Source organism: Pleuronectes platessa, chromosome 7 (assembly GCF_947347685.1).
Source record: "Pleuronectes platessa chromosome 7, fPlePla1.1, whole genome shotgun sequence".
In the NCBI taxonomy this organism is placed as follows: Eukaryota; Metazoa; Chordata; class Actinopteri; order Pleuronectiformes; family Pleuronectidae; genus Pleuronectes; species Pleuronectes platessa.
The window spans coordinates 9,938,592-9,966,282 of NC_070632.1; the positions used below are offsets into that span (position 1 = coordinate 9,938,592).

General features: G+C 42.2%; 2 protein-coding genes across 2 annotated transcripts; one reads left to right on the forward strand and one right to left on the reverse strand.

The window, feature by feature from the left end:
• On the reverse strand, window positions 1–27,607 carry mapk8ip2 (mitogen-activated protein kinase 8 interacting protein 2). The gene is made up of 14 exons (XM_053427125.1): window positions 27,543–27,607; window positions 15,000–15,105; window positions 9,512–9,736; window positions 9,315–9,393; window positions 8,673–8,876; window positions 5,774–8,021; window positions 5,468–5,676; window positions 3,663–3,738; window positions 2,442–2,614; window positions 2,233–2,342; window positions 2,017–2,139; window positions 1,472–1,542; window positions 1,285–1,383; window positions 1–73 (listed from the first exon to the last, which is right to left on the reverse strand). Exons 1-14 carry the CDS (start codon window positions 27,605–27,607, stop codon window positions 1–3), a joined length of 3,861 nt encoding a protein of 1,286 aa, XP_053283100.1.
• On the forward strand, window positions 17,768–20,925 carry LOC128444573 (gastricsin). Its single transcript, XM_053427126.1, has 9 exons — window positions 17,768–17,823; window positions 17,908–18,049; window positions 18,193–18,310; window positions 19,004–19,122; window positions 19,586–19,785; window positions 19,875–19,991; window positions 20,109–20,256; window positions 20,431–20,529; window positions 20,703–20,925. Exons 1-9 carry the CDS (start codon window positions 17,768–17,770, stop codon window positions 20,856–20,858), a joined length of 1,155 nt encoding a protein of 384 aa, XP_053283101.1. The 3' UTR covers window positions 20,859–20,925.
• Window positions 27,608–27,691: the final 84 nt, after the last annotated feature.

The window sequence follows — 27,691 nt, forward strand, 5'->3', positions numbered from 1 at the left end:
TTACTCTAGGTAAATGTCCTCAGTCGGGCAAGCGTACTCCAGGTGTTCCTGGTAGTACTCCTGGAAGGCTCGACTGCAGGAAACACAGATGAGAACATGATGACATTTCTCAACAATGAAACGTAAATTAGGTCATAAATATGACAGATGACGTTTTGAAATGCTTTAGAATAGTTGAGAAAAGTGCAAATGTGATTTTTTAATGAAAGGGTTTAATTGTTATTTATCTACAACAAAACAAAGAATGAGAATCCATGTGCAATGACGTCAAAGGTGCACAGCTCCTCTCCTTCATTTTTGCACTTTTTCTATTGTAAATTGTTATTTTGCGCTTAACAGCTGCACATACTCTCTCAATTTGATTCTGTCTCAATTCTACATGTAACTCATGTACATGTAAGAAAAAGTTTGGTTGAAGAAGTAATTTTGCCTGAATTCAATACTTCAGATTGTAAACTGTGGCTCAGGAGGGGCCATTTACCAACAGGGGGGGTCAGTGGTTTGATTCCCTGCTCCTCCAGTGACTTTGGACAGGACACTGAACCCCAATTTGACCTGCTGGCTGTGCCATCGTAGTGTGAATGGATGAGTTAACTCTTTCCTAATAAATGTGGAAACACAGAGCTGATCTCTTTGAATCAAAGGAGGGAAGCTTGTTTTTCATGTCTGCCTTCGCCAGTCGGTCTGGCCCTGAGAGAGAGAGCAGGATGAGAAGCTGATAGATCATGTGATCAGCTCAGCTCTTATTCAGCTGCCTGCTCTCACTCCATCCAGAGACAGACATCTTTAATTATTCAAATCTGACCTTACACACAAGCTCACATACAAAAGAACCTGGATCATTGTGTTCTTATCGAGCTTCTATATGGAGTAAAAATATTTTCTAAGATGTCAACATCATACATGAAGACCTGTAATTCAGGCTTGATATTTTACACTTTAACAATAAACTTTAAACACAAATGCAATCAAATATATAGAACTTGATTTGGATAATAAACATAAATGCACACCTCTTTCTGTATTGTTAATTATGTCAATAAAAGTTTTCATATAGGTGCCATCGAAGAACACTTAAAAAGGGATATAAGCTAAATATATTTGGCATAATTTACACTCTCTTTTATGGACATTTAGCATTTCAGCATCTTGGCAATTACAGAGCACTTAGAGTTTAAGTCGAGTAAATATGTCGACTCAGACATGATTCACAGAATAAAAAGAGCATTACTGTCTCATGGTATGTGCTTGATGTATAGTAACTGATCCAATGATGTAACTCACCCAACACACTCTGCTACAGGTCGCATGGACTCCTGGGAAACAAACACATGGCAAGCAAATCGGCTCAGCATGGGGTGCTTGGTGATGAAGCCGAAGTAGCTGCAGAGAGAAGGAAACAGCGTGATGCAATCAGTCGGCTGTTCCAAAGGCAATCTGCAAACAGCACGGCAGAAGCTTGTTTGTTTACCAGTTGTTCCTGGGATGGCAGCCACAGAACGAGATGTTCTTCATCTGGAAGAAGTGACTACATCTGTCGTACTGAAGAGGTGCGAGAGAAGGATTCAAACTCATTGTGTACAGAAAATATGAATAACAGTTTGCATTCACAGTCTTTACATACTTTCTATCTTAAATTGGTTGAAATTACCTTGAAACTTGAACAAGAAATGACAGGAAATGGGCCGCTAAATCCATCGGATCAATATGGTGAGATCATTTTTGGTTTTGGGACATTTTCACAGATTTCTCTGAATAATTCATGAATCCTGATATGATGCAGATCCAAATGAAAATCATGATCAAGCAGTTTTAAATGTGGTTTCATAAAGGGACTGTGGGCGGAGGTATGACCTCGACTAAGTGACATGATACATTTATTTTGTTATGCTTAACTCTACATAACGGGTTAATTCAACATACTTTAAACAAATTGTGGTAACTCGTCAATAGAGCACTAATCCAATATCATTGCATTTTAAAGGAATTACACTTCATTCATTCGTTTTTCCATACCTCATCGAGGGTGTCAAAGTCATCCTCCAAGCTCATGATCAGTTTCACTCCCTGCAAGCTAATCTCCAACTCACACAGGGAAGGAGGTCGCACGTGTACCGTCCGTTTCCTCGATATCGCAATCTAAGCATCGGAAAAACCTCCATGTTAATAAAACATCATTTCACACTGGAAGCTGTACGTGAACATATTTAGTTTTTTTCCCACTTTGCTTACCTTCTGCATGGCAGCACAGAGAATACCGTTTCCTTGGTGATAAGGTACTTCAACAGACCCCAAAAACTGAACGTTGAAGGTCTCAATCCACGCTGGATTTCTTTTCATTCCTACGTATGATGTGGACACACATGCACAACATGAGACTCCTCTGCCTTTCATAATGACACAGGTGAAGAGACAGTGGGTTTGTATATTTGTCCACTCACCCAACAACTCCTTAGACTGGCCCATGACCTCATGGGCATAGAAGGCAGGGAAGATACCCCTCTCCCCTGTCCGCATGTTGTAGCCTCTGTACCAGTAGTCATCCTCTTCTTCCTCCACGTATAAAGGATCGTCCACGTCCAGCTCCAGCTCATCCGCGTGTCTGGGAATGAACCTGCAGAGGGCAGCAGAGAGGCGGAGTAACAATAATCAAATCAACTCTGACACCATTTGTCCTTTTATGGAATCCTTGCAGCTGAGCATCCTATAGCCTTGATCCTATAGCATCTATCAGGGTGTCAGGTGACTCCCAGTGGGGAGCAGAGAGAGAGAGAGAGAGAGAGGAGGGATGAAAGAGCTGACCAGGAACGATAATGGGGTGGAGAAAGAGAGAGAGACAGAGAGAGAGAGAGAGAGAGAGAGAGAGAGAGAGAGAGAGAGAGAGAGAGAGAGAGAGAGAGAGAGAGAGAGAGAGAGAGAGAGAGAGAGAGAGAGAGAGAGAGAGGGAGCTTTAAATGTGGAGACGTGATTACTGACAGTGGGCTGTGGTAAAGCAAATGCATAATTAAACATGCACAGGGTGTTGTTGTATACAAGAGAGGAAAATGAAGCTTACTCTCTCGTGCACATTCACATCGCACAAACACAGATGGTGGTGTTACCGGCAAACCTTCAGCCCTGGTGCCCAGCTATAGTTTGGACATCTACCCACAACCCTAACATAATGAGTGATTCCATTATGCTGCATCACAACACATCGAAAGCCATTAAACATTGAAGGGACAGTGTTTTAAGAACGTCTTTAACATTTATACTGATTTCCATGAAACTTGGTGGAAGGATGCAAAAGATATTAAGATTTATTTTCCATTTTCTTCAACATTGCAAGATATGATGTTTTTCTAAATTTCCATTCATCGCTCAGAGAGTAAATCATGGATCTTGAAGGAAAAATCCCACTCTCCTCTGTCAATTTGAGTTTCCCTGTACTTCAGTTTTGCTGGTTTGTCCTCATTTCTCATCTGTTCATAATGTTTCAGCTTTTCCCTGTGTTGCCTGATTTCTTTTGCTTTCTGTAATTTTTCTGAGTAGCCACTTGGAGTTGCTTGTTTGGATTATTTGCTGCCTTCCTGTTTGGTGTGCTTTTGTGTCTGCCAGTAACACAAAACATAAAAAAGCTCCCATTGTTGTCCTCTTGTTGGAAATAACTGTGGTGGTCTTACCTGTAGACGGCCCTGTGTGTCTGGTCCTTCTCCTCGCCATCGATGGTACAGGAGAAAAGTCCAAAGGATTCTGTACCTATCAAGCGAAGAGACAGGAAAAAGCTTTTAAAATTTTCTGAGAGGAAGTCCAAATTAAAGTTGATTGGATTTGTCAAAAAATAATAAATGGGGCTGTACGCCTTCTAATGAGCCTTCATTATGCAAATCACCCTTCATTAGAGATACAAATCTTGAAAAGAGAGCACTGACTGATGGTGGTTGTACTGGGAGGCAGAGACCTCCCATTCATCTTGTGGGATCTTCCTGACATATTTGGAACAAATGTAAATGCATCATGCTGACAGTAATGAGTTAAACTCTAATAAAGAATATTCATCCTAAGGACCATGGAGGGATAACTGTACCACATAATGCTAAAAAGCTTTAACATGTCGGATATGTAGTTTCCACTGGCTTGAGTTCCCGGTTTTGGTAAATACAGCTATTCACTTTCTTGCACAGAGTTAAATGACATCATTACTCTCATGTCTGTACAATAAATGAGGTCACAACCAGGCAACGGTTAGCTTAGCTTTGCAAAAACCCTGGAGGCAGCAGAAAACACATCCAACGAATCAATCTGACCGTGAGATTCTTTCTTCATCAGTGACACCGAAGTTGCCATAATAGACATTAATATGTGGAAAAAGTACAGCTAGGGATCACATCTAAAACTTAAATTGATTAAAAAAGAGTTGCCCCATGATATAATAGTAATTTTATGAAGTATCTTTGCATCCTATATAGGGATGCACCGATATGGAAATTCTTGGCCGATACCGATATTTAAAATAACAATCTGGCCGATAGCCGATACCGATATTTGTTTATTTTCTTTTTGTTGTTATTCATTCACCCTTTTGTGCCAGAAAAATAATTAAATCATTATTTAGAAAGCACTATTTAACATTTTTTATGATTTATGAAACAATCTTTGATTTAACTAAACTTTATTTAACAGAGACATATTATGCCCATTTTACCGCAAGTTGAAATGGTTCCTTGGGATCTTAATGAAATGTCTGTAACATATTTTGGTCAAAATACCACGAGGGTAATTTAAAACAGCACCTTTTTACCCTGTCTAAAACAGCCCTGTTAAAGTATCATTATAGAGAACGCTCTTCTCATTGATTTACGGTAGCAGTATTGCCCGTTTATTAGATGTGTTACGGCTTCTGTGTGTATAACGTATGTTGTCAATTCCCTTGTTACCTGTGCATGAGACGGATGAATAGAGCCGGTGCACATGAGAATAAAGTACTTAAACAGACGCTACGCTCATACTTTTTACGCCAAGTTACACTGCGTGAGTCAAGATAACTTAACAAGCCCTCCTCAGTTTGACCTGTTTTGAGTGTCGGGCAGAAATCACATCGCGTCAACACCCACCGTGGCCCTTCGCGATGCTTGTTTTAATTAAACAGTCGGATTCCCCTGGTCCGCACCAGTTCTCAGTCAGCTGCTAGGCGCCAGCCGGAGGGTTCCCCCAGCAGTCGCCGTAGCTGAGGTGATCCGCGAGAATATAGGATTTTAGACCCGACCTGGTGCTTACATAGTTTATGATGATGTGGTTTAAATGGCGTTATTATGACAAGGGCACTATTACAATATGACATTGTCATTTAATCTAGAAAGGGCCGACAGCAGTGCCCTGCTTGTGCGCCTATACTGATGCGAAGGAGGCCTCCAGTCTTTATGCTAAACTAATTCTAGTTTCAGACGGACAGAGTCATGACTTTCAAACAGCATCGTGTGGGACTTACTGGAGGAGCGGGAGGTGCTGTTGACGAACACGTTGAGGAACTTCTTGGAGAATGGGAGGTCAGCTTCAGGGGAGGAGTCCTCGGAAGAACTGAGAAGTTCTGACCTCACCTTCTCATCATCTCGACCGTAGCCCACCTCCCTCCTTCCCAAAGGCTCGTCGTCACATAGCGTGGAAAGCTCACTGTCATCACTCAGAACGGAGGTGCACCTGGTAGAACAAGATTCGTCAATTTCTATCTAATATCTAATATCGAAATGTAAAAAGACTAAGAGTAACATTATATTCTTAGCTTGTCACAGCGCACCTTCTGAGGCTGACTAGCTCCAGCGTAGTATTTTCATCCACCACTAGTGTGTATTTCATGGAGTCATAGGCCAGTTCATCCTCTTCATTCGACGGCCTCAGAGCCAGATCTTTCTCACACAGTGGGAGGTCATGGTCGGATGAACGATGGTCTTGCACACTGGAATCGATTGGCGGTGAACTGTCCAGCTCCAAGTCACTACCTCTGAAGGACTGCTTCCTCAAGTCACTCACGAATGGATAAGAGTCCCCATCGTCCTCCTCTTCGTCATTGTCTGTGGAGTAGGTAAGGCTGAAGCAGCGGTTGGTCTGGGTGGTTGGGATGTCGAGCGTCAGGCTATGTTTGACCTCCGTGATACGCTCAAGAGAGGCTGACGAGCGGCTCCCCGGCCTGGGCTCTGTCTCTCGACCTTCGTCCTTGTCGCTGGCCACACTCTCACTGAAACTGGGTGAGTCCAGATCCTTCCTTTCCTTCAGCATCGTCAAGTCGTTATTGGGCTCCTCATCTTCCTCCTGTCTCCTGCCATTCTTCGATGTTTTTTCCGTCAAGTTCTTCTCAGAGTCTTTAGTGGAATACAAGGAGCTGAAATCGGCGATTCCACTCCCATTGTTTGTACAGCGCTCTAAAATAACAGGGGTTGCTGTGTCACCAGTAGAGTTGCTCATATACAGACAGGGGCTTATAACTACCCCTTCGTTTGAAGACTCCACACTTCTTCTTTCTCCAGGCTCCATCCTTTCCATTCTGTACCCTTCACCCTCTCTCTCTTCTTCCTCTGATTCCTCCATCTCTGCTTTCCTCTCTCTGTCCTCATCATTGAAGCCATCTACCTCTCCAATGTCTGAGGATGGTGAGATGGTGTCTGACACTGACACCTTCCTCTTGAAGCACTCCTCGGGACAGCTGATTGGGTACGAGCCCTCTGAGATCATCCTGTTGACCAAGTTGCTGAGCAGCCAGGGTGAGTCGGAATTCTCACTTAAGTCGTCCTCACTTTCTGATTCTGAGTCTCCCTCACTTGTTCCATCGTATTCATCTGAACTTTGAATTAGCCTGGGTCCCACTGGAAGGTAGAAGGAGCGTTTGAAGCTCTCCAGGCTGTGGTCTGGTTCTATCTGGAGAACCATCTGTCTGGACAGACTGTCCTCGCAGCTTTGGGCCGGTGGCAGAGTCTCATCTGGGTCAGCCAGGTGCTCGCAGGACAGCTCATCATCCACATTCTGCAGCCCCATCAGAGCTTGACCGTCATCATAAGGCTCAGGCGGTAAGATGGGCGAGTCAAGAGGGGATGGTGTAGCCATTGTGGGTGAGGGTAGAGGGGAAGGAGATGGTAGAGGAGATCCTTCTTTGATTGGGTCGGGCTGGCCCAGAAGCAGAGACGCTTTCAGTCCAACAATACCACTGTCCTGCTCCAACTCGGTGTCTAGGTCCAGTTCCTGGTCTGATGTAGGTGAGCTAGCTTCCTCAATGGAGTTGGTGAGATGAGATGAGCGTCCACTGCTACTTTCATCACTGGTAAGGTCCAGCTCTGTCTCTGAAATGGAGGAGATCATGTTTGAGACAACAGGACCTCCACAGGCAAACGCTGCCTCCAGCTCTCCTTCAATGTCAGAGTCAGACCCCGGAGAACTGAGGTCCTTTTCCTGGTCTGAAGTAAAGTATCCCCGCTGGTTCATATCTGCTATCCCTGGATCGGAGGATGGAGAGGTGGAGTCGTTAGCTGCTGCCTCTATGGCAGAATTTGCTTGAGTATCTGTACTGTTGGACTGCTCAAGAGCCTCTGAGTGGCTGGAGGACATATAGCTGGAGAAGGAGACAGGCTCAGAAGGTTCAATGCAGGGGAACTCGATGTATGCTGACTGATTCTCCTTACACACCATATCATATGTCTCCTTACACATGAACTCCACTTCAAAGTCCTTCTCTAGCTCCTCATCGGTCAAGGGTGTGTCAGCGCCATCATTGGCTCCCATGGGTGCAGTGGATGACAAGCAGTGACTGGTTCCATCTGGGTCTTGGTCATTCTCCGGCTCGATACCTGACTCGCTGGTGATTGTGTAGGTGTCGGTGGTACACCGGTTTGAGTGTTTGTGATTGTGGTGGCTGTTGAGGTCATGGTCCACCTCTGTGTCTGAACACTGGGAGTGCTCGTCTACGGAGGGAACTCTGGCTGTCTGGATCAAAGGGTCAGCTTTTGGCTCAGTGACATCACCGGAACGCGAGTGGGACTTAAGTTGACCGAATGAACCTGCAACGATAAAAAGGTGGAGAGAAAAATGAAGGGGCGTCAGAGAATAAAAATAGACAATGACATCTGCTCTTCATCGGCTATTGTGCAACTCCAAATATTTATGATGTTTAACATTTTATTTCTTTTGCATGTTCTATTTATTCTGTTTTTTATGCTTTTACTTTCATATTTTAATCCTGTTTAGCAATTGTCTCCTTCTTCTTCTTCTTAGTTCGGTTTATTGGCGGTTGGCAACCAGCATGAAGGTGCATTATTGCCATCCACTGTGTGTTTCAACATCCTACTTCTTCTTCCCCTGAGTTTGGTTGTTTTAAACATGCTATTTAAATAACTTTGACTTGCAAAACATAGCAAAAAGAGAAAGGAGATAGGTCAGAGGACTTGTAGAGGTCACACATAGTAAATATAGAAAGAAAGGACATAAAGACTAATGAACGAATAGACATGCAAGATGTAGATCTCTTTCACAAGTTGATGATGGATGAACAAGTTCAGCAAACTCTTCTTATTTCACTAAAAACACGAATTTCATTTCTTGATCCAATTTGGTTTGTAAGAATACTTTGCTGAACTTTTAGTCAAATTCACAGCACGACACTAATGTGAATGAAACGAGCTCTGATCTCGCCCGGTGGGCCTTCGTGTTACCGTATTCCGGCCTCTCGCGCCTGTTGCCCTCACTGTCGCAGAGTAGGGGCCTGTGAGGGGACTGGGGGTTCCCTCCCTCCCCTGTCTGTTTGTGTGGAGTACCTTTGGTCTGAGACCCTGGTGCCTGGGAAACTGGAGAGACTGGGCACTGGCCTGTCACATGGCTGCCATCCTCCAGACATGAGTGAGTTGGTGACAGACGACCTAGAAGAAGAGTAGATGTTGTAAATGGTTATTATTAATAATCACCAGGCTTCATTTGAAGGCAACAAGAAAATGGAATAAAACAGAGTGTGGCAATTTCAGAAACATACAACAGAATATAATTGATCTTTATTGTAACATATACTTATTTGTATTTTTTGTTTTCCTCATTTGAGCCAATCAATGTCATTGTATTATATTATATTATATTATATTACATCATATTATATTGAGAGACATTACTCGAGAAGTTCGATCAGGTTGAAGTAGTAAAGACAATCAGGAAATTTCTCCCTAGGTCAAGAGTTTTCCAACTATTATTTAACTGATTAATTATCAATTATCAATAATATATTTATCTTGTGAATATAATGAAATTATGAAAACATCTCCACTGTCCACACCTGATTTACAATAGCTAACTAATCATGTACTCACCCTGTGAGGTGGGGTTGCGCAAGGAATCCTGCCAGCTTCCTTTCTTTGGGGACTGACTGCTGTTGTTGTTAAGAGAATCCTGGTAAAAAAAGAGAGAGGAAGGTCTTTCACAAGCTTATTGATAGTTATTATTTAAGTCTAAACATTAAGTATAATCATTGTTTATGTTTTCGGGAGAAGAGCTTCTGTTTGCTCACCTGCGACACAGCAGTGGTGAGGTTCAGCGTGGTGGGTCTGCTCTTTATAGTGCCAAGGGTAGGGGAGAGAGGAGGGGAGGCAAAGGGGGATGGGGTCGCATCGGGGTCATCCTCTTCCTCCTCGTCATCGTCGTCTTCGTCATCAATCATCTCAAACTCTTGGAAGTCGTCCTGGAAGGAGCAGATGGGGTGGTGCATGTCACTCTTCTCCAGAATGAGGGAATCCTGAACCCAGAAAAGAAAGAGAGCGACAGAGTTAATGATGGAGAAAGAGGATGAAGTACAGAATGTATTTACACACACTGATTACATGTCGGACGAAAGATAATTTAATGAAAGCATCCTTTCTTCTGACGGCACAAGGGAAACTAGTTTGTAGTGAACAAACACAAAGGGTAAATGGCTGCTACCTTGGATTCACTACACACTTCTTCCTATTTCATTAAAAAAGTTGCCAAGAATGAACCTGTCTGAGAATGAAAAGGAGTTGGAGAGTACAGATGGACGACATGGCAACACAATGTTTGACACACATACACACTAACCCTGTATATATGTACTTCTATAGTTAGTCATAACTACCCCAACAGTAGATGCCGATATAAACAACTTTATTGGCAGAGGTAAAATGTGACATCACACTCTCTCGCTGACGTTAGTAAAAGCCGCCACAGCATCAGTATCAGTGTTGGTGGGTTTGCTTGAGCATCTTATTCTTACTTTAAAGGTAATTGACAATTCAAACATCAGGATTGATTCATCTGGTTTGCAGGTTGAACAGCGCTGCAGTTTCTGTGCCGCCGTTCCAATGGACAAATCAAAGCTCATCCTCTCACCGTGCACAAATCTGCTGACACCCGGTGCATCCACTTTATGCCACAGCACCAGAAATCTACTCTCAATTTATTACCCAGAGAGCAGACATGAATATTCAAAGTCAAATAAATGTTTCCCTGTGATTGAGCCGGGAAGACGTGTTCTGAAAAAGTTGGCGGCATAGATCATTATTTACAGTTAGTTCACAACCTAATGTCAAGCCTCACTATGCTGTTTCCCCACACCAGCCCATTATAAACCATCACTGGGGCGATGTGACCTATAATATGACGGTGTAAACATATCCTGCCATCCATCAGCCGGGTTGTGAAAATGCCACATCTGCTCGGGAGAATAATCTGCGCCGTCAGGAGACGTTCTGCGAGGCCGACTGACAAACAGGCGAGCTCGAAGAAAAGAGAGAGAACTATAAAAAAAGAGTTGTGTCATGGCGAGAATCGATGCCCATGGTCTGCGGTTCCCAAGGGCATCCCATCCGTCGCTGTGCCTGTCGCCCAGCAGCCTCATACAAGCATCTCCTCCTGCTGGCAGCGGAAGTGAAAGAATTTAAACCCTCTCCCACACTAACAAGCATCAGAGAGCGCTAATGTATTATATTCAAATGAAGTGAGTCTGAAGGAAAACTGGTATTACTTGTTTTGCATGAATACACTCAGACCCATACAAACTGTACTGATCCGAATAAAACCTTATTACCTGAACCAAGGAGATTATGTTTTTCATTTCCATTTGTTAAATGGTTTGTTTGTGGGCTTTATTATGAAAAACTAATGGACAGATTACCATGAAACCTGGTTTACTGCAAGCAAGGGAATTGTTTTCTCTTGATTTCTCAGAGAACAGGTCATGGATCCTGTTTTTTAAGAATCAGGCATGTTTAGGGGATTGTTCTTTATGAGTGTGTCCAATGATCCAGATTCAAATAGAAATCTGGATCTAGGGGATTGAAATGTGGTTTCATAACGGTACCTCGGTGGAGGTATTTACTAGACTGAGTCAAAGTTACTTAAATGTCCTGTAAATGGCTCCTTCGTTGTCAGTTCTGCTCTATTACAGCTGCTCAATAGAAAATGTCTCAGGCTCAGGAGGTAGAGTCAGTCTTCAATGAATCCGAAGGTTGGTGGTTTGATCCCTGGTTCGTTCGGTCCACGTGCCGAAGTGTCTTGGGCCAAATACTGACAAATGCATGAATATCCAATGATGTAACATTAGTGTTTGTGGTGTAAGTGAAGCACTGTTTATATTGAGCTATACGAATGGGTAGTTCTGGATCTGGACCCAGTGGGCGAGCCGTGGGGTACTTCCTGTACAGGTCATCAGTCCATTACAGGGCTAACAAACAACCTTTCTCTCTCATTCACACCTAAGGTAAATTTAGTCTTCGATTAACATAATCCTGATCTGCATGTTTTTAGACTGGGAGGAAGCCAGAGTACCTGGAGAAAACCTTCAGAGACACGGAGAGAACCTGCGAACCTCACAAAGAATAACCTCAAACTGGGATTCAAACGCCTTCTTGCTGTGAGTTAACATGCATTTCACCGCATCACCGTGGATATCAGACCACATAGAATCCATTAACCATTTATTGAGCAGTGCCTTTGCATGCTGCTGAGTTAGCAGATAAATATTCCTGTGACAATTAGAAGATGAAGGCAGAGCAACGTTTGATCTCTAATGAGCAGAGCACGGGCTGGTTCAGTCTAATTCTGTATCTACTGACTGTGCTGCTGCTGCCGCACATCACAGAACCATGAGATGGCAGCACCACTGTACAGCACTGGCCTCAGCAGCCGATGGAGCTGAGGCTTCAAGTCAGAATTTTGGGGAATCCTGGTTAATAAGCTGATCAGCTGACGTAGAGAAACTGAGAGAAGGATCCTCAGTCGAGAATCGGCTTCACGGCTTTGTGGGAGATCGTAAAATCTCGGAGAAGAGAAGTAGAAGCCGGGAATTAAGCAGTGTTTAAGATGTAAGAGATAGCAGTGGGTCAGAAAACTAAAAAGGATAGTGGTGCCACAACTGTTTATTGACCACGTTTGCAACGCTGTCCAAATAGAGTAGATATGACGATTTTCTGATCCTTAATGACCTTTAATGAGACCATGTTGCCTTTGTTCATCTGCGTTTTTTTTTTTTTACATTGTGGAAGCTGTCTATGTCGTGCATAAAATCCCTGGTGCATCGCTGGGCATATTTTATTTCGTTTTTATTGTATAATTAAAGCAATTGAAACAGAGTTAGTTTGCAGCTAATTTGCATGTGTTGTCCCTAGGCAGTTAAAACAGGAAAATAAAGAAATAATAATATCCTTGAAAGTCATGAGCAGTATTGATTCAGTAGATAACTCATTACAAAATCACCAACACTGCAAAATATCTATTTGTCTGAACAATAACACTACTCAATGTGCCCAGTTAAATCAAATGTAGCTTGTAAGGTGGTTTAGCTTTATGCTGGAATTTATGACAGATGCAGATTTGTCTCCCGTTAATGGAGACCCCCTAGGGAGTGATGGCCTTCCACCTGACTCATGTGGGTCCTAGTGGTCTTCACGTGAAAAAGAGGAATCAGAGAGAAAACGAGGCAGAAGCCGCAGGGACAAAAGCATGTGAACTTGTTATGTTTCAATGCTTTGAAGGTCAAGAAAAAGCCAAATGACTTGTGAAAACACATTGATAGTCCTGATCCCCAAATAGAAAAGAAGGACTGAACTAGAACTGCAGAAACATTTTGGCCTTTGACCTGAAATTACCATTTGCAAAATGAGACATTGATCGTGAGCGATCTTTAACTGCATGCCCTCTGCTTCAAATGATAGATGAAGCTATTTTAAGGCACGGTGCATGTGTGTGTGTGTGTGTGTATGTGTGTTTGTGTGTTGTTTGCTTTCACATGCCATAACGAATTGGAATTAATCAGAGCTGGGGATTGGGGCCGGAGGATAATCCCACTGTTTAGATTGGCTGATCCTCGGGAACATCAAAGGCATGCTGTCCAGTATGAACGAATCTCACTGACACAAAAAAGCAAAACCATCAGCAGAGGTCAGGGCACGAAGGAGGCTGACGAGCTGACAAAGTGTCACAAGCCCTACTGATGCAGGCAAGTGAAATAGCCTCTGCATAAAGCTCTGTCTCGCTCTCCTTCCTCTGTTGTTCAAACATGCAGCTGGACGTGTCTCCGATCCATCGCACGTCAGCAAGATTTCCTCCTCTGGGCAATAATGAAACATAACGAGGACCGACACTCTCTCGGCCCTGTGCTTTCTCGAAGTGAGCAGCCAGGGCCTGTGCTGATGTGTGTCTGATGTGTGTGACTGCATGTGGGAGGCAGAGAGGTGAAAAAGGGCACTGATGCCTGGTTCACTACTGTAGGACCTCTCTGGCATGAGAGGGGAAAAGATGACTGTCTAAAGTCGCACTCCCTCAGGGGTCTTTCAACATCCTATCGAAAAAAATACAACATCATCGCAACAGAAGGGCTTTGCTCGCCATCCATAATGTGTTTTTGTTGGTGGATTAAAGTGAAGGGAGCGAAATATCCAGCACAGATTTATGCCGAGAGCTAAACCCTCAGAGCCAACCATGCCTGAGCTAAATCACGTCGGCGGAGAAGAGCAAAAGGGAGAGGGAGAAAATCCGGGGAAGGAAATCTGTCAGGGGGAGGAAGGGGTGGTGTGGTGGTAGAGAACAAGGGAGGAGGGAATCTAAGCTCTGTCTCCAAGCAACACTCTGCTTAGCAGGGAGGGAAGACATATAGGAGGGAGGGAGGGAAACACGGAAGGAGGGAAGGAGGGGGATGTCTCTGCATAGCAGCAAACTGCACTGGGTCACCCACCCTCTGCTGCAGCTGTGGCTCCACGCCACCAGCATCAAATATTTACATCCAACAGGATGGAGAGCGAGAGGGCGAGGGAGGGGAACGAGATAATAGTTCAACATGTGTAATTGTCTAAGATGGTCAGACATGTAGGATGATGCTTTGAATGTCTTGTTATTTGCATATATTTCATAACACAGTGATTTGAGTAGCACGCCTTGAGGACGTGATGCTTAGAGTCAATGAATGTACGTGTGGCTGTTTGCTCAGATCCAGAGTGAAATAATGCTTGATAATGATCTGTATGATCTGAGACTGCTGTAGAAGAATCTTCCTGTTAACACATTATCCAGCTCGCCATCGTTCTACCATCACCCTCCGGTGGTTTTTAATCCAACACGATACTGTCAATTGAGACACGAGCTGTTGTCATTGGAATCAGTAAACAGTCTATTCAGCCAACAGTGAATGACACAGTAACTTTTGTGAGTGAAAAACAGCTGATTTCAGTGAAAAAATTATATATTTGAAATAGAACTGACTGACAGGAGTATAATTATATATATAACGTATGTTCATGTTTAACTGATGCACCTTGTTACTGTGTTTTGAAAGGTGCTTTATAAAGTAAGTTTATTATTTTGTATCAGTGCATATCAGCAAGCAGAGATACCCTTGATGTCTGTGAAAGGCCCAACTGATAAAATAGATCATATCTATGTAAAGTTTTTATAAATGTCGATATTATATACAGGTTTTCATGTTTACATATAAAAGACACAACTCAACAAATGGGTAACGTATCAATGACAGGATCAAGCAGCCTCACCTTCTCGTAAGGATCAGAGTCATAGTTGAGTCCAATCCCACAGTCATCTGTAATTTCGGAAAGATCTTCATCATCAAACTCCTCAAGGCTGATGTCATGGGATGGCCTGGAAACACATGAGAAAGAAGCTCACTACATGACGTAGAAACAGAACGCTGATACAGTACATGATATAACATGTCTGTTTCACCAGTGAACGCTCCAGAGGGGAATTTCTCATCGATATATGCCCGCACACGGAGCCCTGATCTCAGGGAAAACTACTGTAAGTGATGGCCTGTCATGTTCTAACTGGGTCTCAGTCTCGTATACTGGAACCCACACACCTCAATCTTCTCTTCTCAAAAACAGACACATAAAGGTGAAGTGAAATACTTATAATTAAGTTGATTTGACTGTGAGCTGTTTGTGTAATGTACAGAGTTGTAGGTGAAATATTGGTTGTTGCCTGTTTTTTGTGGTAAAGTTTCCCAGCTGCCATTTACAGCTCCATTACATTACAGCAGGAAGTGAATATGTCTCTTTAATGAGCCGTTCTATTGCAAGTTGGTTGATGAGGCTCCATCTCATCTTTGGCCCATTAGTTTCAGCAGCCTCTTGCTTCTACAGCAGCCGGCTCACAATGTCTGGAGGTAAATGCTGCATTGCAGTTTTCCTGCTATGGAAAGGACACTCGACTTATTACGTATGGTTGCAAGCTTACATCACAAACACACACACGCACACACACACACACACACACACACACACACACACACACACACACACACACACACACACACACACACATACACACACATGTGTATATATATATATATAGGGGTGTTATCTATCTACACAATGTCAAATGTACCAGGTAACAAATGAGAATGTGCTGAAGCATCTAAAAGTGGAACATAGAAGGTGAAAAGTCACAGAAGTCTGAGTGTCCCCATGCTACTGGACTGTTCTAATGCACAGCGAGGTGCTACTGAGAGAAAATAATGGGAACTAATCAATAAAAGGGTAAAAATGTTGTTTACAATTAAAGTTTTGGAGTGTAAAGAAGAGTTCATTTTCAAAAGATTATAAACAAGTAATTCTCAACACACAGCTCATCCTGAACCTCGGTGAGGTTTTGTCACAGCAGCCGTTATTAGCCTCTCAGGAGAAGTTTGCTTTCCAGGTTTTATGCCAGAAGCTTTTTTCTGTCAGAAAAGGTTTCAGGCTCTTCAGGATAGAAAGCAGCAGAATCTGAAAGCGACTTGTAAACAGGTTGTGGTGGATGAATGGGTCAACCACTTTCATCCAGGACACTGGGGTGTACAAATCCTGTAATATCTTTGTTTCTCACAAGAAGCCTTTAAGGTAATGCTAGTGCTGAACACAACCTGGTACATGTCTAATAGTCCATGGTCTGGGTCTCAGCAACAAAATAAAACATAACCTCTGACACATTGCCAACTGGAGGTGGTGCTCACAGAGCAAATGAAACCGCATACTGAGTTACACTGGGCAAAATGCAGGACTTACACTGTGAAACAATGGGTAAAACTGAATACTGAGGGAGACTTAATACAGTTAAACACTGAGTAACAATAACTAATGTTTCCAGGGGGGTGCACTTCCCGAATTAAACTAAACCTGTGTCAGACTTTGAGCTCTGTGAGTCAGGTCTGCAGTGAGCTTGATGTAGTTTCTCTTAAACTCTCTTAAACAAAACGGCTTTATTCTCTAATGACCCTGTGAAGCTCAAAACACTGGTATGTACAAGCTCAGGAGTGTAGTTGTCTGGCAGCGATTTTCCAAGATATGATCTTATAAATGTTTAATATTTGCCCATGAATGGGTTGTTTTCGTTGCAATTTTTAACACTTTACACTTTACACAATTGCACATCCATTACAGAACATGGCTTTTCTTCAACCCCAAAGAATAAAATGTTATTAGGCTTTGAAACATAAAATATTAACAAAACTTTTTTTATAAATCAGAAAAATCTAATATAATAACAAACATTGTATGATGTATGAAAAAAATTTATAATCTTAATTTTATCAGAGGGAAAGAAAATGCTATCAAATGTCAACATATTAAAAGTTATGATAAGCTGAAGAGCACAATAAGGTTATGATAAAACTGTATGGTTATGATAAAACACATAGATTTCCCATTAGTGGAAAATGTTGGTCTCCTGAAAACTATTAAACTTGACCTTGCTGTTGATATATATTTAAATAATCAGATAAAACTATTCTAAAGTGGCTCTCAAGGATTTAGTACAGAATAGAAACAGAAAACCTATATTGTCATCGTGGTCATCATCACCAAGAGCATGTAAACAATTACACAATTAACTCTTATTACAAATGGTTTAAATTAAATCACGATATCGATATATAATACGTAGCTCAAGCATCAAGAAAAAAAGATAGAAGCAGTTTCTGTAATATAAACATGATATTTTGAAGTGATGAACCAACGTTTTTACTGTGACCACAATATTATTCTACTACCCCAACTGTAAAACTGTTTACTATGTGGTTGTTATATAATATATCTATTTAGGACGGTTTTTTTGTCAACGTTTGTGCAGCACAGAGTGTTACATGTACAAATAAACTGTGCAGCTGTAGAAAACAACTCTGAGGGTCACCCTGTCTTAACTGATACGACTGAAATCTCGATAAGAGCCTGGCTGATATGGGACCACACAGGCGTGTATATAAAGTGTGTTCAGATCTGGAGAGTCGGATCCACCCAGGAGAGCTGTGTGTACAGGAGGGATCATGAAGTGTCTTGTTGCTGTTCTGGTCTGCGCCGTGCTTGCAGAGGGAGTCGTCAAGTAAGGAATCTGTATTTCCTAATTCTGACTTCGGAATTCTAGCATGAGAAGACTTTAAGGTTTTGCTTCCTTCTTCTTCCCCAGGATCCCTCTGCAGAAGCACAAGTCGATGCGCGAGGCCCTGAGAGAGAAAGGCATCGAGCTGCCGTACCAGGACCCGGCTCTCAAGTACCAGGCCAATGAGTTTGCTGGCTCGGCCAACATGTACATCAACAACTACGCTGATGTGAGAACGCCTGGGTTTACACCACTTTTGCATAATGTACACCCCCAAATAAAAAAGAAAGGTGCTCTGAAACTAATGGACGTGTTTAACCCTAACCCTTTTTTATTGTGCTCCCCTCTATCTCCAAACAATGTGTTGTCCAGACCACCTACTACGGAGCGATCAGCATTGGAACACCCCCTCAGTCCTTCCAGGTGCTGTTTGACACCGGCTCTGCCAACCTGTGGGTTGACTCCATCTACTGCAGCACTCAGGCCTGCAGTGAGTACAAACCTACAGGATTTACACTCTAAATCCTCATCTGTCACGTTCCTCAGAACATATGTGCATGTGAAGAACGTCTCCAGAGGACTTAAAGGTTCAGTGTGTTCGATTTAGGTAAAAGGGATCTATCGGCAGAAGTTGAATAGGAAAAAATCCTAGTGATGTTTTTACTTGTGTGTTTCATCTAAATTGTACGAATTGTTGTTTTCTTTGCCCGACAATTAATATTTACATTGGGAGCAGATTGTCTCTATTGAGGCCATCATGTTTTCTACAGTAGCCCAGACCGGACACCTTAGGAGTTTTTATGACAACTGAAGGCTTCTCCTTCATGCTTGGAAGGGGAGGGCGAGGGATATTCAGCTGCAATATGCAACTTCAGCACTAGATGTCACTAAATCTTACACACTGAACCTTTAAAGCTGATACAGGCTGAGCATACAGTACATACTTATGTTGTATTTTTTCAGCTTATTTCGAAGAGATCACACATTGTATAAACACGGTATTTTGATATTCTGTGTAATTACAGTTATGCAAATCAAAACTACTAAGTGACTACTCTAATTCAAATTCAGCTCATGATTTCTAAAATCAAAAGAATTACCAGAATGTGAAAAGGCTCTGCTATAGACATAGGGACAGCTTCAGAAAAATGGCTGCAGAAATTAATCCAGATCTATTTTACAGACGCACACACCAAGTTTGACCCCCGGCAGTCGTCCACCTACTCTGCCAAGGGTCAGACCTTCTACCTGCCCTATGGAGCTGGAAGCCTGTACGGAACATTTGGATACGACACTGTCAATGTAAGTCAAGACATCGAGAACAATCAGTTCAACATGTGAATGGTTGCCATGTTTTTCATTCACTTTTAGCAGACTACACAGGACTGAGTCATACTGAGACAGACTCTCACCAGGGAGCAGGCGTACATGTGTTGCCTCGCAGCAAAAAACATCCCTGTATTAAGTTGGTCAGACTTGCATCATGCGGGAAATGGTTTATACCCAAAGATCAGTGCAGGCAGTCTTATGTGTATTAAGTATTAAACCTGTATTTTAAAGTAAATGGATTTTTACTCATAGGATACTCAGGGAAGTCGTGGTAATAAAATAATATAGAATTCAAATAATAATTCTAATCAATTAGTCTTGGAGCAAAATAACAGTGGGCCTACCAAATTCAATATGCTACACATTGATTATGTATGTGTACAATCTAAAATTTGCATCTTCTACTGGGTCTTATTTGCGGGTTTTGGACCAATAGGTTGGCGGGATTGTGATCAAGAACCAGGAAATTGGTCTGAGCACAAACGAGCCTGGCCAGAACTTCGTGGTGGCCAAGTTTGACGGCATCCTCGGCCTGTCCTACCCCTACATCTCCGCCGGAGGAGAGACCCCCGTCATGGACAACATGATTTCTCAGAACCTGCTGGGTGCCAACATATTCGCTTTCTACCTGTCCAGGTGAAACTGATCAAATAAGAGTTTTAGTGTATGATACACATTCTCTCCTCATAAGGAGCTTGCAGCTGAGTTTTGGTTGTGTGGTTTAGGGAAGGACAGCAGGGCAGTGTCCTCTCTTTCGGAGAAGTGGACAACAGCCTGTACCAGGGCCAGATCTCCTGGACCCCAGTGACCTCGGAGACCTACTGGCAGATCGGTGTTCAAGGGTCCGTGCTTTTCCAACATTTAATCAACATAAATCAATCTTCTGTTTTTATCGTGAAGTTTATGTGCTGATATTTGTGCAAGAAAACACAACTTTGGGCACATGCTTCCTCCCACAGATTTGAGATCAACGGTCAAGAGACAGGCTGGTGCTCTCGGGGCTGCCAGTCCATTGTCGACACTGGAACCTCCTCGCTGACAGCTCCAGGCCAACTCCTGCCTTACATCATGCAGGCCATCGGGGCCCAACAAAGCCAGTATGGCGAGGTAAGACAAACTGAGGGACAGACAGGCAAACAGACAATCACTCACCCACAAAGCAAAAACAATCAGAGAGTAAGCCGCTGTCATTATTTCCCTGTTTGTATGCTGCACCTTTACATTCACATATCTGCACATGAAACCTCTCACACACTTTCTCTTCGTTGTCCTGATCTCTAGTACATGGTGGACTGCAGCCAGATCAACAACCTGCCGACTCTGAGCTTTGTTATCAGCGGTGTTGCCTTCCAACTTCCTCCTTCTGCTTACATCATCCAGGTAAGTTACTACATTCATGTCTGATAAGATTCATCCAAGTCATGATATATCCTTAGATTTACCACATTCTTGCAAGCATGTATCTCTGTGGGTTCATACACCCTTAACGGTATTGCTTGAGTGTATCGGCAGTAATGTGAAAATTAATTTTTCTCCACCTCCCATTAAAACAGAATGGATACCAGTCCTGTTCAGTGGGCATCACCCCCACCTACCTGCCCTCTCGTGATGGCGAGCCCTTGTGGATCTTTGGAGACGTGTTCCTCAGAGAGTACTACTCCGTCTATGACCGCACCAACAACCGTGTCGGCTTTGCTTCAGCTGCCTAAGTCTTGATGGACAATATGGGTTCATTTCAGTTAACATATTTGTTAGTGTGAAATTTACCCCACTACATATAGCAGTGTACGTCTTTTAAATCTTCAGATTGGTGTAGAAAGGTCTTGACAAACATAACCTGGCTACAACTGTATATTCAAAAAAGAAAGGACTTTGATGGGAAAATGAAATAACATAAATATCAAGCAGAATAAAGGTGAAAATCTGAGATTCAAGAGCTTTAATCTGTCTTAATGAGTTTTCTTTATCGTAACAGCACAAACCCTGGGATGTTACAGGGGTAGCCTTCCTTTTTAATTAACCTTGGGCCTGTGTGTATATATGTGTGTTTGCGTGTGTGTGTGTGTGTGTGTGTGTGGGTGTGTGTGTGTGTGTGTGTGTGTCCAAGTACTTCTTACGACAAATGGTGATTTTTCAAATATCATACAATCCAGGCACATACAAAGACTACTCTTGAAAAAGCTAATCAATGAAGGGCCAGCATTTAAAAGGATCCATTGGCAACTTGAATATAATTATCTTTTTTTTAAAGGTAACATCACTTTAAACTAAGAATCCTGTGTTTTCTTAGAATGACCATTTATATCTACATTGGACGGGGGTTCTCTTATAAGGAGTCCACCAAACTGCACCACCATGTTTCTACAGTAGCCCAGAATGGACAAACAAAACACTGGCTCTAGAGAGGGCTTGTCATACTTTTGACATTACCTGAAAGCTAAAGTAGATTCTCCTACCCACTTAAGAAGGGAAGGGGGAGGCGAGTGGTATTCACGTGGTTTCAATGTGCATCCTCGCCTCTAGATGTCACTAAATCCACACTGAGCATTTAAAATGGTTTTCTCAACCTCCCAAACCTAAGTGTGGTGTGTGGGGGTGATTAGAGCTTCGGAACTCTTGCCACCATGGATACACACACACACACACATAAACACACACACACTCACACACACACACACACACACACACACTCACACACTCACACACACACACACACACACACACACACACACACACAAAAGAGACTGTCTTAAACCAGGAGCAATAAGGTCACTAATGAGCTTCTCGACTATCCGAACCTTCAGGGAATCTTTACTTGTATGTGTGAGTGTGTGAGTGTGTGTGTGTATGGTTCACAATGGAAACACACCACATCAATGCACCTTTAATCCAAGGCAGCTTGTAACCACCGTACAATATCTCACGTTTGATTGTTTTGAATGACGAGTTAGAGCAACGGAAGCTTTTAGGAGGAAGAGCTGAGATCAAGTCAGGAAGACGAGAATCCTCAGCATGTTGTTCAAGAGAATACAAAATCTGTGTTTCATTACTCAAAGCAACTTTCATTGTGAAAAGAAGCATTGCAACAGATTTGGGTCCAAAGTGCAGACTCAGGAGGCTTTTAATGTTGTTTGTGATGGTTTCCTTTTGAGACTAATCATGCTTATGTCTTAAAATGGACGTGGTAATGATCTGCTTACTCAAAGACGCACATGAAGTCAGTCATCCAGAGTCAGTGTCCCTGTCACTCTGGATAATCCCACAGAACACACTCACAATGGATACCCAAGATTATTTCATGGGTAGAAAGTACAATAGTGTCAATCAGAACTGAACCACAGTGACACTACAGACACTATAGTGACAGTGTTTCTGGAAAGGGATGGTACTGGTGAATTATTTCAAAGGTCATTTGTCAATGCTGTGAGCAGAATAAAATAAATTAATTCGGTGCCACAGAGTTTGAGTGGAGATGATTACCTCAAAATCTGGATGAATACAATTAAAACACAGAAGATTGGCTTCATATCAGCCGTACACACTTGGAAGGATTTGCCCTTTAATTTAATCTGTCCTCTGTCGTTCATTTACTTTACTTTGGTCATTGTCTGGTAACCTCCATGACTTCCAATTTTCGACTCCATTTTGTTTGTGTGCTTATCTGTTTTGGTTCTCCTCTGGACACACACACACAAACACACACACTGACACACGCACACACAGACACACACACACACATACACAGACACACACACACACACACAGAAATACTACATCAACTCCAGTTTTCCATTCTCCTACTTTCTCATTTTATCTTACAATAGATGTGCTGTGTCCTTTTCTGAAATGTTCTCCAGTTTTAATTTCAGAATCAATATCATATAAATATAAAGTGAGATGAGAGTGAGACTATTGTAGTGTTTGCATTATGTCCATGTCCCTGTTGGATGTTTAGACAACGTGCAAGTGAGCGTGCAGTGCCTGTCACAGCGCATTGTGTTCTGCTTGCTTCATACCAGACACTCTGACACCCTGTTTCCAGCATCCAGTCCATCTCTGCTTGTGATTGTTCTTAATAATTCTGATTTGAAGCTGAGGCTTTGAAGCTGAGGAGAGAAACATCAAATTCTCTTCCACAGTTTTAAGCTGATTTAAATCAAATATATCTTATACCACTATATTGTTCTATTAACAGCCGTGATACTAAAGATCCTACACAGTTGCACTTTTGGCCTCTATGCTGCAAAAAATATGGAACACTTCAAATATTAGACTTAGTGGACAGTTTTCAGTGACAACTGATACACCCCATAACTCACAGTTTTTTGTTATTCAAGTTAATTGCTATTTCTTTTTCATAAATAGTACTAGAACCCTTCATGTGTATGTGTCTGGATCTAAAGAACATGCAACTATTCTAGTGGTGACATGCTGAGAGAGAATCCTACCACAAGAAAACCAGTCAGCACAAAATTACCATTCACTGATCCTGCACATGTTGCTGCAATGACACACCCAACTTGCACCAGTGAGAGTTTTGTTCTAGATCTCCTCGTCTCCTCAGGTCTCACTCTTTCTTTGTATTTCTCTCCTCTCCTCTGTCAGATTGAAAACAATCTCTCCTTCTCGCATTCGTTCTGACAATTTCTCTGTGACACAAGTTCACAAGTTCACGTAACTGTCACATTGAGTTAGGCTTTATTTAACTTTTAACAGGGTCGAGTTTATAAGCCTCGACACAATAAATCATTTTAGAGCTGCAATAATTAATTGATTCACTTCAAATGTAAATATTTTGATGATCAGTCGATTTTAACAGTCAATAAAATCTAGCATTTGATGATTCCAGTTTCCAGAGAATGTTAGGATAATGGTAAACTCATTATCTTTTGGGTTTTGGAAACAAGATATTCGTAAATGTCAACTTGGAAAATTGCATGATATTACATCAGATATTTTATAGACCAATTGCAAAAACAACAACTAACTAATGTTCACTGGTTGCATCCAGTCAAAGATCCAGACACTAAGGATACCAAGCAAAGCAAATATATTTAAATAAATTGCGTATGTATAAAAAGCTGAATAGTAGATATATGTATTTAAAATTTGACAAGAGACAAAATTGGTCATTTTGGTTTATTTCCTATAGTTGTTACGCTGAGAGGAAATGAAAAAGACACTCTATTCACGATACTAAAACAGATTCAAGGAGAATCAATGATGTCACAGTGAAGCTGCCTTTGACTTTATTTATTGTTTCCATGTGAAAACCATGAGCACCTGCTTCACAGTGACATCATTCAGGGACAGTTGATGTGGTCACTGAATCATTAAGATCAATTTCCCAGGCTTTTCACCCACATCAGTCTCCGGTAATACCACACGCAAACACCGCAGGCACACACACACACACACACACACACACCCACGTATGAGTCATACATTTAACCTAATGAAGCACCCTCTGTTTTCTTTGTCAGATCCAGACCTGGAAGATCGCGCCATTTTTAAATTGAGATGATGCATCGGTTTGCTGTTTGAGGGGGAGTTGGCCGGATGTGTATTAATGAAGTCATCAGATGTGAGGTGAATGCTGCAGATTTGTGCGAAATGTTCACAAGTTGATGGGAAAACAATCTCTTGGACTGTGTAACTATAACTTATGTCATTATTGTTGCATGGAAAACCATAGCTATAGAAGCTGGGAAGATTTGACGGATGAAAACATGGCAAGAGGAAATATAAAACCACCACGAGGGAGACAGGATAGCTTAAGCTAAAATGAATCTGTATCTGATTTAAGCCTCTTACCCCGTGGTAACCAAACCCATCACCACCCAGCTCCCTCCCTCTGCCTCCTCCAGCAGCCTTCAAAGAGTCAGAAGGCAAAGGTGGAACATTGACTGCTCACTATATGTAATTCTAAATATGAGGGGTAGAGGAGTTGGTGGCTGATAAATCTGTCGAAGTAAAAACCCAGAAAATACTGAGGAGCTGGAACCAGCACGTTTTGCTCCTTTTGCTTAAGAAATGACTTAATTGATCCATTATGTCAATTTTATTTTGTGTTGCTAACTAATTGATTCTTTGACTGATAATTTTAACTCTCGTAGAATTTGCTTTCCTCAGTTGTATATGACCAGATTTATAAAAGGCTTCACCATAGCTCTGGTTTTGTCAGATCTGTGAATGCATTAACAACGTACATGCTCTATATGTTCTAATTCTATTTATTCTAGTTCAATGCAAATGTTTCATACATCTTGAAATAAAACTGGATCCAAAATTGAGCCTTTACCATAGAGGTGATTTTTAGTTTAATTTAGCCTAGTGAATAGATGCTTTTATTCCTACCTAGAAAATGTGGATGGTCTTCATTTCTGCAAAATTAAGTCAAATTGAGCATTAATGTTTTCATTTATTATGTTCTTCCTATTTATATGGATCCATGTCACTTAGTTGAAGCTGAAAGGAAGAGTGCATTCACATTTTCTTTTGGCAACAGAGGACAAATGTAATGTTAAATGATTAGTACCATGGCATACAGCATGTATCTGTGTAAACGCTTGTATTTTCAGTAGGGAGAGTGCGTCCTCTGTTCAGGAGAAATTAGAGTCAGTCATAAATTTCTGGTGCTCTGGGAGAAACCAGGCTCTCTTAAGGATTATGTTTCCCATTGGAAACCAAGGTTATGTAAAACAGATTACTGTCGGCACCATCACAATGCAGGTGGTTTCATCCCTAAATCCATGAATCAGTCACATATAGAGATGAGACACATAAACATATACATGAGGAAAGCATGGATGTACATACAAAAATCTACAAATGCAGGTTTTTTTCCGTGTTCCAGATATAAGTATTTAAATATGATTCATTAGAATTTTACTAAATCTTCATTTCATGGGATTTCTCAAAAAATGTCATGCAAATCAATGGAGGAGCTTTTGCATAATCCTGCAGAAATATAAACAAATAGAGTCAAAGAACATAACCTCCTCCATCATTCTCCACCTTATTTACATAATATTGACACACTGTAGAGACACGTCTCATCGGTGGTCTATCACACTGCCTTCTATTTTGAACAGAGAAGTTAACTGAATGGTTGCATCTGTTGTGGTTGACACAATGCCCAAGCACGTCAATGGTGTGCATATGGAATGTCCTGTACCCATTAATCCGCTGATACTACTAAGATTAGCTGGCTCAGGCACCTTTTTAAATGCTGTAGAATTCAAAATGTTGATGTAATGGACCAAGCTTTGCTCAGTGCTATGAACTAAGGTCAAACAACAACTCAGCTTTACAGTATTGATCTGATATGATCCTCTCATGAGATGAAGCTACAGTCTGTAACTAAATCCATGCATGAGTGCATGTTGTGGATAAAAAAATCCCACTGGGAGTTGCTTCTTAATGTGATTGCACTCTGTAGGACATTGGACATGTGGAGACAGACACACGGACAATGAAATGCAATAATGCGGAGAGCGTCCACTGTCCATTTGTTTCTCTTCGTCCTAACACAAGTGATTTTATATAGATGTAATGATAAACAAAAGCACAGAAATCCCATTGTTTCTTCAGAGGAAGGCCTTGCATCAGGAAGTGTAGCATGAGACTGAGGAGAAATGCAATGAGACGTGTCTTATACTCAACATATAAAGAGTCATCTGAATATTGCAGCAGCCTCCACATAATTTCAACCAAACCTCACCACAGACTTGCACTATTTCACCTCTTTCCAGGCACTGACTATCGTCCAAAGAGCAGAACCTATAAGACCCGAACCATGCAGGTCTTCTAACATATAACGACCTGGGTTATTGATCTCTGGTTACTGGAAAAACCTCTCACGGTTGTGCTGAGACGAGAAGAAAACGCCAGCAGATTTGTGCGTAGCAGAGGTCACATCAGAGGCGTTTTTGAAACAGCATCAATATCAATGAGACTTCCGTAAATCATTGTTCAGCACCATGCCCTTGTCTGGGTTGGACTCGACAGGGCGTGGGCCTCGCACAGAGAATGCGCAAAGCTGGGGACACCGCGACAGCTAAGGATCAGTCATCTGCCACATATTTCAAAATCTAGCCCCAGTCTTCATGCTTCGGTGACAAAATACAGCACCTGTCGTTTTTTCCATCAGTTCCCAGACACAGACAAGCGGCAGTGTTGAGCCTCAGCTTCTTCAGGCAGGAGCAGGCCTGTCAGGTTTTTAGAATATCAGGCTGCTGCCCAGGTTTTATCATGTGCGCTTCACCACAGTCATCAAAACAACACTGATGGGTGCGTTTCTGCTCTTTAGTGGCTTTGGTGGCCTCTCTACACCCCTGCACATCCTCCCCCTACCATCCCTCCTCTGTCGCTCCCCCCGTGTCAGCTCTTACCTGCATCCGGGAGGAGACAGGGAATGGAAAGTGGAAAGGGAAAACATCTCAGCCCTGTCCGCCATCTTCTTCCACAGACGAGTCGCGAGAGCTAATGCAGAAAATCACAGTGGAAGCTCAGTCCATTCACGATCGCGGGGCAGCGGACT